Source organism: Crocuta crocuta, unplaced genomic scaffold (genome assembly GCF_008692635.1).
Source record: "Crocuta crocuta isolate KB4526 unplaced genomic scaffold, BGI_CrCroc_1.0 scaffold26, whole genome shotgun sequence".
Lineage (NCBI taxonomy): Eukaryota > Metazoa > Chordata > Mammalia > Carnivora > Hyaenidae > Crocuta > Crocuta crocuta.
Window position 1 is genome coordinate 9,716,213 of NW_027532249.1, and position 12,680 is coordinate 9,728,892.

The window sequence follows — 12,680 nt, forward strand, 5'->3', positions numbered from 1 at the left end:
CTATAAATTCTTTAAATGGGTTCTGAGGAATAACAATTTTAAAAAGTATAAATCTGAATCTTGTTTTCCAATTTATGAATTTACAACTTAGTTTTTCAATTTTCATATCTGGGATTTAGATAATAATGCAACATGGTTTGGGTAGTACACATGACTACACACTGAGAGTAACCGTCACCCTTTCTTCTCACTGCATAGTTGACATGTAATGCCAGGGAACTGTTTATAAAGAAACTACAATGGACTTTGGAGTGAGAGAAACCTTGGTTTATATCTAAGTTCTGCCCCTTACTATACATTGACAATTAAGTTCTTGAACTCCAACATCCTCATGCAAAAACTAGAAATACTATAAAAAATTCATATAGTGGATGTAAAAAGCCCATGTATGATGTACATGGGCATAAAGAACACTGGTTAACATTCAGATTTTGGAGTCAGACTGCCTAGGCTTGAGTCCATACCCTGCCACTTACTTACTTGGTATGTAACCTTGAGCAAGTTTTTTTTTTTTAATTTTTAATAAAATTTACATCCAAGTTAGTTAGCATATAGTGCAACAATGGTTTCAAGAGTAGATTCCTTAATGCCCTTTACCCATTTAGCTCATGCCCCCTCTCACAACCCCTCCAGTACCCTCTGTTCTCCGTATTTAAGAGTCTCTTATGTTTTTGTTCCCCTCTCTGTTTTATTTTTTTTTTANGTCGGACGCTTAACTGACTAAGCCACCCAGGTGCCCCTATATCATTTTTCTTTAGCAAATCTTTTTAAATCTCTCTGTACCTCAGTTTCAGTTTCCTCAATTTTATTTTTTTAACATTTATTTATTTTTGAGAGACACAGAGAGACAGAGCATGAATGGGGGAGGAGCAGAGAGAGGGAGAGGGAGACATAGAATCCAAAGCAGGTTCCAGGCTCTGAGCTGTCACCACAGAGCCCAACGTGGGGCTCGAACCCACAAACTGCGAGGTCATGACCTGAGCCAAAGTTGGATGCCTAATGGACTGAGCCACCCAGGAGCCCCTCAGTTTCCTCAATTTTAAAACAGAGGTAAAAGAAGAAAGGAGAGATGCATATGAAATAGAAAAGGTCAACAAGTAAAACACAAATACATGCAATACCACAAACCTTAACATCATTAAAAACTAAAGGTGCTGGGAACATCTACAAGAAACACTTTACATAAGATAGAATGTTCAGGATTGAATAACCATAAGAGAAAAATGAAAATACAATTCATCTGACAAAAGGAAAAACGAAAGAGGCAAAGAATTAAAGAAGGATGGCACTCTTTTGACAGCAAATATGCATTAAGTTTTTTGCTATTGTTTTTTCTTAAATTCTAGGAGCACCCCAGAATTCAATATTCTAACAGTATTAGACTCAGAAAAATTCTGATCTTTTTCTTTTGTTGTCTCACTGAGGTTTGGGTCACATGAAAAGGTCTTGACTACCTATAAAGTCATTTGACATGAAAGCATCTCTAAGCAGATAACAAGCCTCAGACTGAGACATGCTAATTTCTGCCACAGCCCTCAAAGTAAATTAAGAATTATGAAATTCCATAATCATGGAATTATGCCATTTTTAAATTCTGCCAAATCACTATTATGGCAATAAGAATAAGTAATTTATGGGAAAACATTAAAAAGTACAAAAAAACCTGATACTTTTTATTATGATATTACTTTAAAACACATTTTAAACAAAATAATATAATAAAATGTACTGCCTTTAAAAGGCTTAAACACAAACCTTTCCCAAAACATCTCCAGTGGCTTTAGTATAGTTTGGAAGAGTACATGATCTTCTAGGTTTTTTCCTCAGTTCTTCCTGTTCTGATAGCTTTCTTTTCAAAAGTGCTTCAATGTGTGGCATCTGTAATTTGTAAAGAAAAATTAACTAAAAGGCCAATTACTCCTGTACCAGACATCCCAGAATACTAGCAGAGAAAAATCAACAATCTGGACAACTCAAGAACATAAAGTCATTAAACAGGCATTACTTTAAAAGAATGTGGCTACAGAAATGTACAGTTTCCACCTCACTGACTTTTTTATCTTAGTTAAAAAATACACAACCTATAATAGGATTTCTCATATACACAAAGAAACAGAAGTTAAAAAAAAAAACCTATTGTCACTTTCTCTGCCACCACGTATACTGGTTATAACTTACGTGGCCCCTTCAATGCAGTTCTCAAATTGGTGGATTATTAATTTCACTCATTGGGGTCATTACATTAGAAATACAAGCTTCAATTTCTTTGAAAAAAGCACTCTATCATTTTGTTACCTCCTTTTAATGTCTAGTAAGTGATTAGACTATAATCCACATGTTTTGGTACCCCTGCAACAAGAGTGCCTATAACATTCTAAATAAAAAATGGATGGCAAAAGAAAAATTATAGACTAGAATTTAATTAGAATAACTTTTTTTACATATACTTGGAAACTGTACCTGTTGTGTTGCAGGAATGTCAATATTATGTGTTTTAAGTTCATTTTGCAACTGAGCCTCTTTTAATTTTGCTTCTTCAACTCGGCCTAAAATTAAAAACAAACCTGTATCAATTTGTATGTAATAACCCCCAAAGTATAGTTTCTGAAAAATATTTTTAATCTCTTTTTTTCTTCCTTTTTGATTGATGCTAAAGCAAACAATGTAAGTAACTGTTTTAGAAATTCAAAATGAAGCAAAGTCTAAAATTAAGATTTGGATCTCATACACCAAAATGAGAAATAAATCAATATGGTTAAGAAAGATATTATATATTAGTACTGCAAACTCCAAGTAATCTTAGAGAAGTCATTTAATTCTAAACCACGACTATATATAACTTTACACAATTGCCTAAGGTTGTGACAAGAACCAAATAAAACTTTGTAATATTTTAACAGTATACAAAATTTATTAAAACCTGCAGCAAACATTGTGTGTGCACTGACTTACAAATAAGTTATGTATTTCTATACAGTGTGTGCTGCCCTGTTCACCTCCAGAGTGTGACATACTTCAGATATTTTAAGTAAAATACAAGACTCAATACATGACTCAAACTAAAATTTAAAATACCTATCACTTCCGCAGTAATACTTTCAATATCTTTTGCCAGAACCTGGAGCTGAATAAACATCATTATCATGTCAAAAGCCTTAAACTTACAGATTCAGATTTTTAATTAAAAAAATTCAAATTTTTATAGGTAAGCAAAATATAAATTTATTTAAAATGATGGAATACATCATCGTAAGAAGATAGAATAACAAATATAAGCAATCATTACTGCCTTACTTACACCATTACTGCAGTGTTCTGCAGTTTACTTACAGTTTAGGAAAGTAGACAATTTTTGTTTCTCACAATCTTAACCTTCTGCCTTACCATTCCCCAAAGCCTATTTTTTTTTTATTACCTTTGAATACAAAATGACTTACACTTCATTTCATCAAGAAGCTGTTTGCTGGCTTCAAATAAACTTCTGTACATTATAATATTCTTAGATACCTGGTCCTTTTCTTTTGTAAGTGCCGCCATTTGTTGCTGCTTCTTAACATCTAAGAAAAACATTCAGATGATTTACTTCAAACAATTCCAAAATTGTGACTTTTCCTAAACATGTCATAATTAGAAAACTAAAAAGTACCATGTTAATGGAAAGCAAAACACAAGCATAAGCAGTACCACAAGCATAAGAAAAATCCTCTATTTTACTAAAATCTTACCATTGTAAAACATAAAGGGTAGGATATATGGTTCTAATGTTCTTGACAAAGCTGGTAGCTGAGGCTCAAATACAATAAAATACTCAGTACTATCCCTTCCAGGACTATTTTCTGCCAGCACTAGATTCTGTAAAAAGAAAAAAACAGTAAGGTAAAACAAGATTTAAGAAGGTATTTGTCAATGTATAAATGTTATGTATCTCATTGTGTTCTGTTTCCAAGTAGTAAATGTTCAAGGCAAAAGGCAATGACTGATGCTTAAGATTCATTAAACATTAACTAAAACATCAGCACCACCCAAGACCTAAAACTTTTTACCTTTTGGTACTGGTTTGAAGGCCAAATAACCTTATCGATAAACAGATTATGCAAAAATTATATAGAAAATAGATAATTACAAGAGAAAGTATCTTTTCTTTCAGAGCACACGTATCAATGGCCACTTACTATCTTGACTTGCAAAGTCTTCTTGATGTCAACCTTTAAGAAGCTGAAGGAGTGTGAAACAGCTGATGGCATGAAAATTACAAAAACAATCACAAAGACATGCCCAAAGCCCAATGCTGCGTTTAAGTTACAGCTGTTACCATGGAAGTAGACCCACTAGTCCCAGGGGACCAAACAAAAGATCCTAAAAAGCTTGAAAGATTTGTTTTCTTTTTAATTATATTTTCATTAATGCACATACAAAAACATTTTTGATATAATTTAGCTTAAGACCACAGCATATAACAAGTAATGCTAATTATAGTTATATCCTAAATTATTTATTACATTCTTACAGGAAACAATGATACTAGCTGTTTCAGTTTTACTAGTACAATTCACTGATATAGAAGTAGAATTTTAAAAGATCTAAATTGGTAAAACTACTATAGACCAATCCATGAAATAAAATTCTAAATAAATTACAGATAACAATTCTTTTCTTTCCAAGGAATACAGACTATAAGCCCACCATGAACAATTAATTTGCTTAAAAATTTTAAACTAGTATTTATAACGTAGGAAAGAAAATATCTTTCAGTATTTCTATATATGTTCTCTAAAATAATGAGAAAATAGAACTCATTAAAAACACTTTTAATAGGTACTATCAAATTTCCCTTCAAAAAACCCATCAATTTATCCTCTCATCATTAAAGTGTAAGAATAGTTTCTCTGAGGCTGGCCAACACTTAATTATCAAGTTTCTCAATGAAATGGATTAAAAAGAATGAGTCATTACTGTTTAAACTAGCATTTCCCTGATTAGTATTAAGGTTATGCTTCTTGTTTACTGGTCCTTTATATTTTCTCTTCCATTAACTGCCTGCTCATATTCTTTGGTCATTTATTTTTCCACTAGATTGTTTTTCTTAATGATTTGCAGGAAGTTCTTTAGGAGATTTAGAAATATGTTTAATATATTTAACACTGGTATGTGTGCACAGCAATATTTCTAAACAATTAAAACATTTTTAATGTACAGTCATATAATGAATGAATATCTACATACCCAGTATTCAGCATCAATAATTATTAATATGTTGCCACTATTCTTTTAATTCTGTTCAAGGTAAGATTATGGTATATAAAGTTTTAACTTTTTATGTAGTTAAATATAAAATCTTTTCCTTTATGTCTTCTTTAAGGAGGCCCTTCCTGGGGCAACTGGGTGGTCAATCAGTTAAGCATCCAACTTCAGCTCAGGTTGTGATCTCATAGTTTATGAGTTTGAGCCCTGCATCAGGCTCTCTACTGTCAGCTGGGAGCCTGGAGCCTGCTTTGGATTCTGTGTCTCCTGCTCTCTTTGCCCCTCCCCCGCCCACGTCTGTCTGTCTGTCTCTCTCTCAAAAATAAACATTAAAAATAAAAAAAGGAGACCCTTCTTATTTTAAAGTTTTATGGCTTGTAACCTCTGATGTACAGCTTATCAAGAAAAAAGGATACACAAAATAACAGAAATGAAGAGAACTGAAGAGTCTATTAGTGGATCCAAGCACAAATGGAAATTTGGAATATGAGAAATGAACAAATGCATAACAGAATAAAACTTAGAATCTTTTCAGAAATTTCTAGGGGTGTCAGGGTAGCTCAGTCAGTTAAGCGTCTGACTCTTGATTTCGGCTCAGGTCATGATCTTATTGTTTGTGTGTTCAAGCACTGCGTCAGGTTCTGCACTGATAGCGTGGGGCCAACTTGGGATTCTCTCTCTCTGCCTCTCCCCACACTGTGCTCTGTCTCTCTAAATAAAGAAATAAACTTAAAAATTTTTTTTGATGTTTATTTTTGAGAGAGAGAGAGAGAGAGCAAGCATGGAGGAGGGGCAAAGAGAGAGAGACAACTGAAGCAGGCTCCAGGCTCCAAGCTGTCAGTACAGAGTCTGATGTGGGGCTCAAACCCACAAACTGTGAGATCATGACCTNAATGAAAAGAATTTGAAAACAATTTGAACAATAGGCTTAGATTATAACCTGAATTAAAGAAAACAATACACATCCTTTTCAAGCAAATGTGGAACATTTAACTATAATTAACTATTATATTACTACTATATTAATAAATAACTACTTATGTTCTGAGCCAGTATTTCCTAAATATCCATATTAGTGAGAATTACCTGCTTGTTAAATCAGATTCCAGAGCCCATATCTTAGACCTATTAAATCAACAGATGGGCCAGAAGCCAAGAAGGACTTGAGAGTTTTCTGCTTATTCAGTGGGATATTAGGAACCTCTAGTGGAAATTCATATGAATGACATGAAGCTTAGATTCTATATATGTAGCTGCAAGGGAATAGCTTAAGTCACCATCTTACCCTCAAAAATGTGTACAGCCAGGGTAGCAACTTCAAATGCCTACAAGGGGAGGAGATGTCAACGAAACAAGACAAATAGATGGGCTAGCTAGGTGTACTCTTCCAACACAAACCTACTTTGCACTTTCAGCATGTTTTCTATGTCTTTCAACATGTGCCTTTCATTACCTAATTTTTGTTAAAGTATAAGAAAATTTCACTTTTACTCTCTACTATAACAAAAATAAAAGAACAAGTGTAAATATAAGTAACAAATGACACCTGCCCTCAATATCAAGAGATAAAAAGAAGTGGCATGAATACAAGGGACTGGAAAATCGTTCTCCCCTAAGAGAATCATGGCCAAGTATTGCCAGATCTTTAGAATTCTCCAAATAAACCAGAGATGCAGATCACTATGTAAAACCTCCAGAACTTCAAATATTAGAAACTAATTAAGACGGAAATGCTAATGCTCTGTCACCAACAGACTAACCAGTACATCTACTGTAGGCCAGGTGCATGCTGGCAGGCTCCCAATTTTAAGCCTAATGTTATTAAAACAATGTAGTATTGGCACTGGATTAGATAAAAAAAATGAACAATGACAACAGTAAAAAAATACCATGAAGATGGGGCACCTCGTTGGGTCACTCGGTTGAGCATCCAACTCTTGATTTAGGCTCAGGTCATGATCCCAGGGATGTGGAATTGAGCCCTGTATATCAGGCTCCTCACTGAGCATGGAGCCTACTTAAGATTCTCTCTCTACCGTTGCCCCTCCATGCTGTGTGTGCATTGTGTGCGCATTCATCCTCTCAAAAAATAAAAATAGGGACACCTGGGTGGCTCAGTTGGTTAAGCGTCCAAATCTTGATTTCGGCTCAGGTCATGATCTCATTGTGGGATTCAGCCCCGCATCAGGCTCTGCACTGACAGTGTAGAGACTGCTTGAGATTCTCTGTCTCCCTCTCTGTCTCCCTGATCCTGCTTGCTCTCTCTCTCTCTCAAAATAAACATTAATAAATAAATACAAGAAAGGTGACATTTCAAATCCATAGGTACAGGAAGATTTATTCAATAAATGATACCAAGAAATTTAACGAATTTGAAAAAATGTAAAAACAAAAAAAAAATCCAGACAACCAAAGATTAATGGCATAAGAATACTAGGGCAGGAACTGTGAATACAATCCTTCCTCCACTCCAGTATAAACCTCAATTTTAAAAAAACAAAATCAGGAAACAATCTTTATATACAAAAGAACATGATTATCTGTAATATAAAAATTTTAAAATAATGAATATTCCAAAAAGAAAAGCTTCAAAGGACAATCCTAAAAAGATCAAGAACAAGAAAAATATTCAACCTTACTAGTAACAAACTATTTTTTTAAATATAGGAGACTATACAGAATTCCAAAAATCATTCATATTTAGGGTTGGTAATATTATGAAGGTAAATACATATTATTTCTGGTGGGAATGTAAACTGAACAGCAATTGGCAATAGCTACCGACCAAAAGGCTTAAAATGTACATATTCTGCCTCCAATTCTACTTCTAGCAACTTCTAAAACAAATAATCAGACATACGCAAAAGGATGTACACAGAAGAAACTTGATGAAAGCATTGTTGATAGCAAGCTTTGGAAAACAACTAACTTTCCACTTAGGACTGATCAAATAAATTATGATCATAACACAATGATATAGGTTTATACTTACTGATGAATATAGATGTGTTGAATAAAATTTTTATAAAAGTAGAGTTTTATATTAATGAAATTTTATATACTCCACTCATGTATATAAATCATATACACATGAGGTTATCTCTGCAGTGTTTGTGTATATACAGAAAGTATATATGTATCCATATATACTTTTCTAGATATGTATACATTCTTAAATATTTATTTTTGAGAGAGAGAGAGAGCAAGTGAGCAAGAGAGTGAGCACAAGCAGGGCAAGGGCAGAGAGAGAGAATCCCAAGCTCTTGGGCTCCATCTCAGCAACCGTGAGATCATGACCTGAGCCAAAACCAAGATTCAGATGCTTAAATGACTTAGCCCCTCAGACGCCTCAATATATGTATACATTTTACCTGGACTATATTATGTTCTATTTCTATCCACAGAATGGTAACTTTTCAGTGAAACATAAATATATTATCACCAAAGCTACAAGTCCCCACAATCAGAGAGAAGAGTCATCCACAGGGGAAAAAAGAGGTTCTTGCTTATAAGAATGATCCTGGGTTCAATCTGTAATAGCTTATAGCAAAATCACAAAATATTTCCACTGACTTTTCAATTTAATGCTATACTTAGAACACCTTCATAGTTATATACACAAAAGAACAGGTATTTAACACTGTGGTTTATACTATTAAATACAGAAATTTATCTACCAGAAGACGTGAAAATTACCGTGATTTCAGCTGAACCTTTCACAAAGGGAAATTCCAGCGTTCTAACTTTCCCGATAAAGAGTGGTGTATCTGTATCTTCCTCATTAGAACCTTTAATCATAGCTACAATAGTGCCAACCAAATCAATTCCAGTTTGATTGTTGTAGTCATCCTTCAAGTAAACGATAAAAGATAAATTAGAAGAACTGGTAAGTAGATTAAATCCAGAAAAGAAAAGGAATGTATCAGAAATACAAATATAAGCTCTAAATATCGAAATTATCATGATCCTTCTTACTCCAAACACAGAGTTCAGTTCTCAGATTAAGAGCTCCACAGGCAGGAAATAATCTGAGAAGCTGTAAAAGAACCAGAGGCTTCCATCTAATATAATGGCTTATAACTTTCTATATTAAAAGGACTCCCAGTTTAAAATTTCACCTTGTTGTGTACTTTTATGCATCTATTGATCTAGGGAAGAGATGAATTATTCACTTATCTAAAACAGCAAAAAACTTTCTGAAGGGAGTTAAGTATCCCACCAGCAAAATTTTCCATCAAGGTGAAGTTGGCTACTGTGTTTTACATGTTTTTGTTAACATTCTCAGCAGCTCTATTGCTGCTTACTCTCCTGTTAATAAGAAGCTTAAAAGAGCTCATTATGATCAATATCAGAGCAGATCTCTTAAAAATAATTATTTCCGGGGCGCCTGGGTGGCTTAGTCGGTTAAGCTTCCAACTTTCGCTTAGGTCATGATCTCGCGGTTCGTGGGTTCGAGCCCCGCGTCGGGCTCTGTGCTGACTGCCAGCTCAGAGCCTGGAGCCTGTTTCAGTCTGTGACTCCCTCTTTCTCTGACCCTCCCCTGCTCACGCTGTCTCTCTATCTCCTAGAAATAAATAAAACATTTAAAAAACAATAATAATAATAATTTCCTTCTGTCCCATTAGTGGAATGACACTGAGGAATCAATTTACTTCACACATATTCATAATACATACATGAAAGAAAGGTATGTATTAGGAAAGGTAGGTAAATATCCACATTTTTTAGTCAGTTCTACTTAGTATATCTGGATATATTTTATGTATAATGTTACACATTCTCTATCTGTATTCAAATACAAAGCTGTTTATAAACATTTCATTCACCCCAATTTTCCCTATTATCTTAAACTGAATAATTACGATCTAACTTTATAAGTAACTATTCTGCACACTAATACTATTTCTTATTCTTTGCAATTTTGTAAGTAAATAAACATTACCGTAATAATAAGATGTAAATCTTTGGCCAACGTCCTACTGGCAACTGAGCGAACATTTGAAACAGCTGGTGTAGCTGGCTGGATTTTAGGAACTAACTTCACAGGTTGATTAGGTAGAACATCAACTATAATCTTATAAAATAAAAGCAGCATTGTGATGAATGATATATTGATGGTTTCATATTTAAGAGTAAGACAAGAAATAATGCTAGCATATACTAAATAAAATGTTACCTTCTAAAACAGATCTCCATTAATCTCCTAAATAATCTCCTAAAACGTATCAACTCACTTTTTAAAATTCAGAAAAGATAAATTCAGAGATGTATTTTTCAGTGTTAACAGTCATCTAAGAACAAATTTAGAGGATTTAAAAATATAGATAATTTTTAGAGCGCCTGGGTGGCTCAGTTGGTTAACCATCTGACTCCTGATTTTGGTTCAGGTCAAAATCTCAGGGTTTCTTGAGTTTAAGCCCTGCATGGGCTCTGTGCTGACAGGATGGCGCCTGCTTGAGGTTCTCCCTCTTTCTCTGCTCCTCCCCTACTCAACTCTCTCACAATAAATAAACTTAAAATAAAAAAAAAAATACAGATTTTTAAAAATTCAGTACACTAACATATTGAATAGAGATGATGTATATCAAAATTACATTTCACTATTCAGAATTACGAGTACCTAAAATGTTATTAACTGAAAAATTTTCACGTATGGTTGACAGAAGCAACCTTACAATGATATACACTAAAATGCTTATTGGAGGTCTTTGAAAAAAGAGAAATGGAAAAAGTAACTTCTGCAACAGTTCATACTAATCAAAATAATTTAAATATATTCTATTTTAATATACCTGACATTTGCATTTTTTATACTTTGCATCTTATAATTAATTCACTTTTAAACAAAACCATTTTAATCCTACACTAAGCAAGAAAATGTAAAGCCAACTACAATATATATGAAGAGTAAGCAAACCTGTTCACTGTTAAGAATATTTGCTTTATCCATCATAAAACCAAACTGGATACAGTATGTCCCCACTTTGTTAGGAATTGCTTTATCCCTATGTTAGAAAGAAAGAGAAGATTACTGACAACTTATAAATAAAAGGAGAAGGAATTCAAAGCATCAACATTTTCTATTCCTTCCACAAAATGCATACACAAACAATTACTATTACTACATTTGCCTTCATTCAATAAATATTTCCCGTAATATCAGGCTTTACTCCAGGTCCCTCTCAAGTGGATACTCTTTCTCAAAGAAGAGAAGAGAACAGAACAGAATATCCAGAAATTAAGCTCTGAATACGGCAACACTTCAAAGAAAAGGAATATAAAGTTGACAAAGTAGTAAATACAAAAATGGTGAGTTAAGTGTTGTGAATTTTGCTTTGTTTCTACAAAATAAATATCCAAATCAAAATTTGGATTTTGATCCAAATTTCAAAATTTGGATATTTCAAAATTATAGGATATCCCTATCTTTTTATGTTACTGTTTTCCATTTAAGCACCATTTTAAATATTTAAATTTATATATAATACAAGGCATTCATTGTGACTTAATTATCAATAAAGAGCTCAGTACTTAATAAGAGGTACACATACTATTGTGCTTTGATCACACCTAATGAAAGCAAAAACATGAATAACATTCTATGGTATACCTTGCCCGATATGTGCAACATGGCTCTAGATCTCTAAGGTAGCTTTTGCATGTCATTCACAGTCTCAAAATATTGGATCATGGAGTAAAAAAGAACAAAGGCTTTGAATACATTATCTATATCGAAATCCCAGAACTGCAATATATATGAAAAGTTGGAGAAAATAATTTTTTGGAGGAAATAATATATGTCATGTTTCTCCAAGAGAATTAATTCCTAATACAGTCACACTAAGACTGAAACAAGACCTCTGCTTCCAAATGGTAGGCAAACTCTTCCTGATGAAGACAAGCAATTTTATTTTTATTTTTTTAATTTGTTTTTTAATTTCAGTATAGTTAACATACAGTGTTATATTAGTTTCAGGTGTACAATACAGGGATTCAAAATTTTACACATGATTCAGTGCTCATCATGTTAAGTGTACTCTTAATCCCCTTCACCTGTTTCACCCATACGCCCCACCCACCTCCCCTGTGGTAACTACCTGTTTGTTCTCTATATTTAAGGGTCTGTTTTTTGGTTTGATCCTCCCTCCCACCTTCTTCATTTGTTTTGTTTCTTAAATTCCACATATGAGTGAAATCATATGGTATTTGTCTTTCTCTAACTTATTTCACTTAGCATTATACTCTCTAGATCCCTATCTCTTGATATTTAAACAAGCATAGTTTAAAAGACATTCGCTTGAAGATGTTTGCGATAACAAGCAAAAGTGAAAAATAACATGATATAAAATAGCATGGAGATCCTGGAAGGGGAGTTTCACATTTAAGGCTGCTTTAATCCTGGCAACACATCACAGGCATAGAGGGGAACCTAGACAGAT

General features: G+C 33.6%; 1 protein-coding gene across 3 annotated transcripts in view; it reads right to left on the bottom strand.

The window, feature by feature from the left end:
• The window catches only part of SMCHD1 (structural maintenance of chromosomes flexible hinge domain containing 1), a 141,649-nt gene that overhangs the window by 34,106 nt on the left and 94,863 nt on the right, over nucleotides 1-12,680 (bottom strand). For 2 of the 3 annotated variants that reach the window (XM_077778159.1, XM_077778160.1), the window contains exons 35-41: nucleotides 11,159-11,246; nucleotides 10,184-10,315; nucleotides 8,938-9,090; nucleotides 3,726-3,852; nucleotides 3,438-3,557; nucleotides 2,461-2,546; nucleotides 1,756-1,878 (exon numbers count right to left, since the gene is read on the bottom strand). In XM_077778159.1, coding sequence (XP_077634285.1) covers nucleotides 1,756-1,878; nucleotides 2,461-2,546; nucleotides 3,438-3,557; nucleotides 3,726-3,852; nucleotides 8,938-9,090; nucleotides 10,184-10,315; nucleotides 11,159-11,246 — 829 coding nt within the window. The remainder of the gene's footprint in view (nucleotides 1-1,755; nucleotides 1,879-2,460; nucleotides 2,547-3,437; nucleotides 3,558-3,725; nucleotides 3,853-8,937; nucleotides 9,091-10,183; nucleotides 10,316-11,158; nucleotides 11,247-12,680) is intronic. The other variant, XM_077778161.1, reaches the window with a different exon arrangement.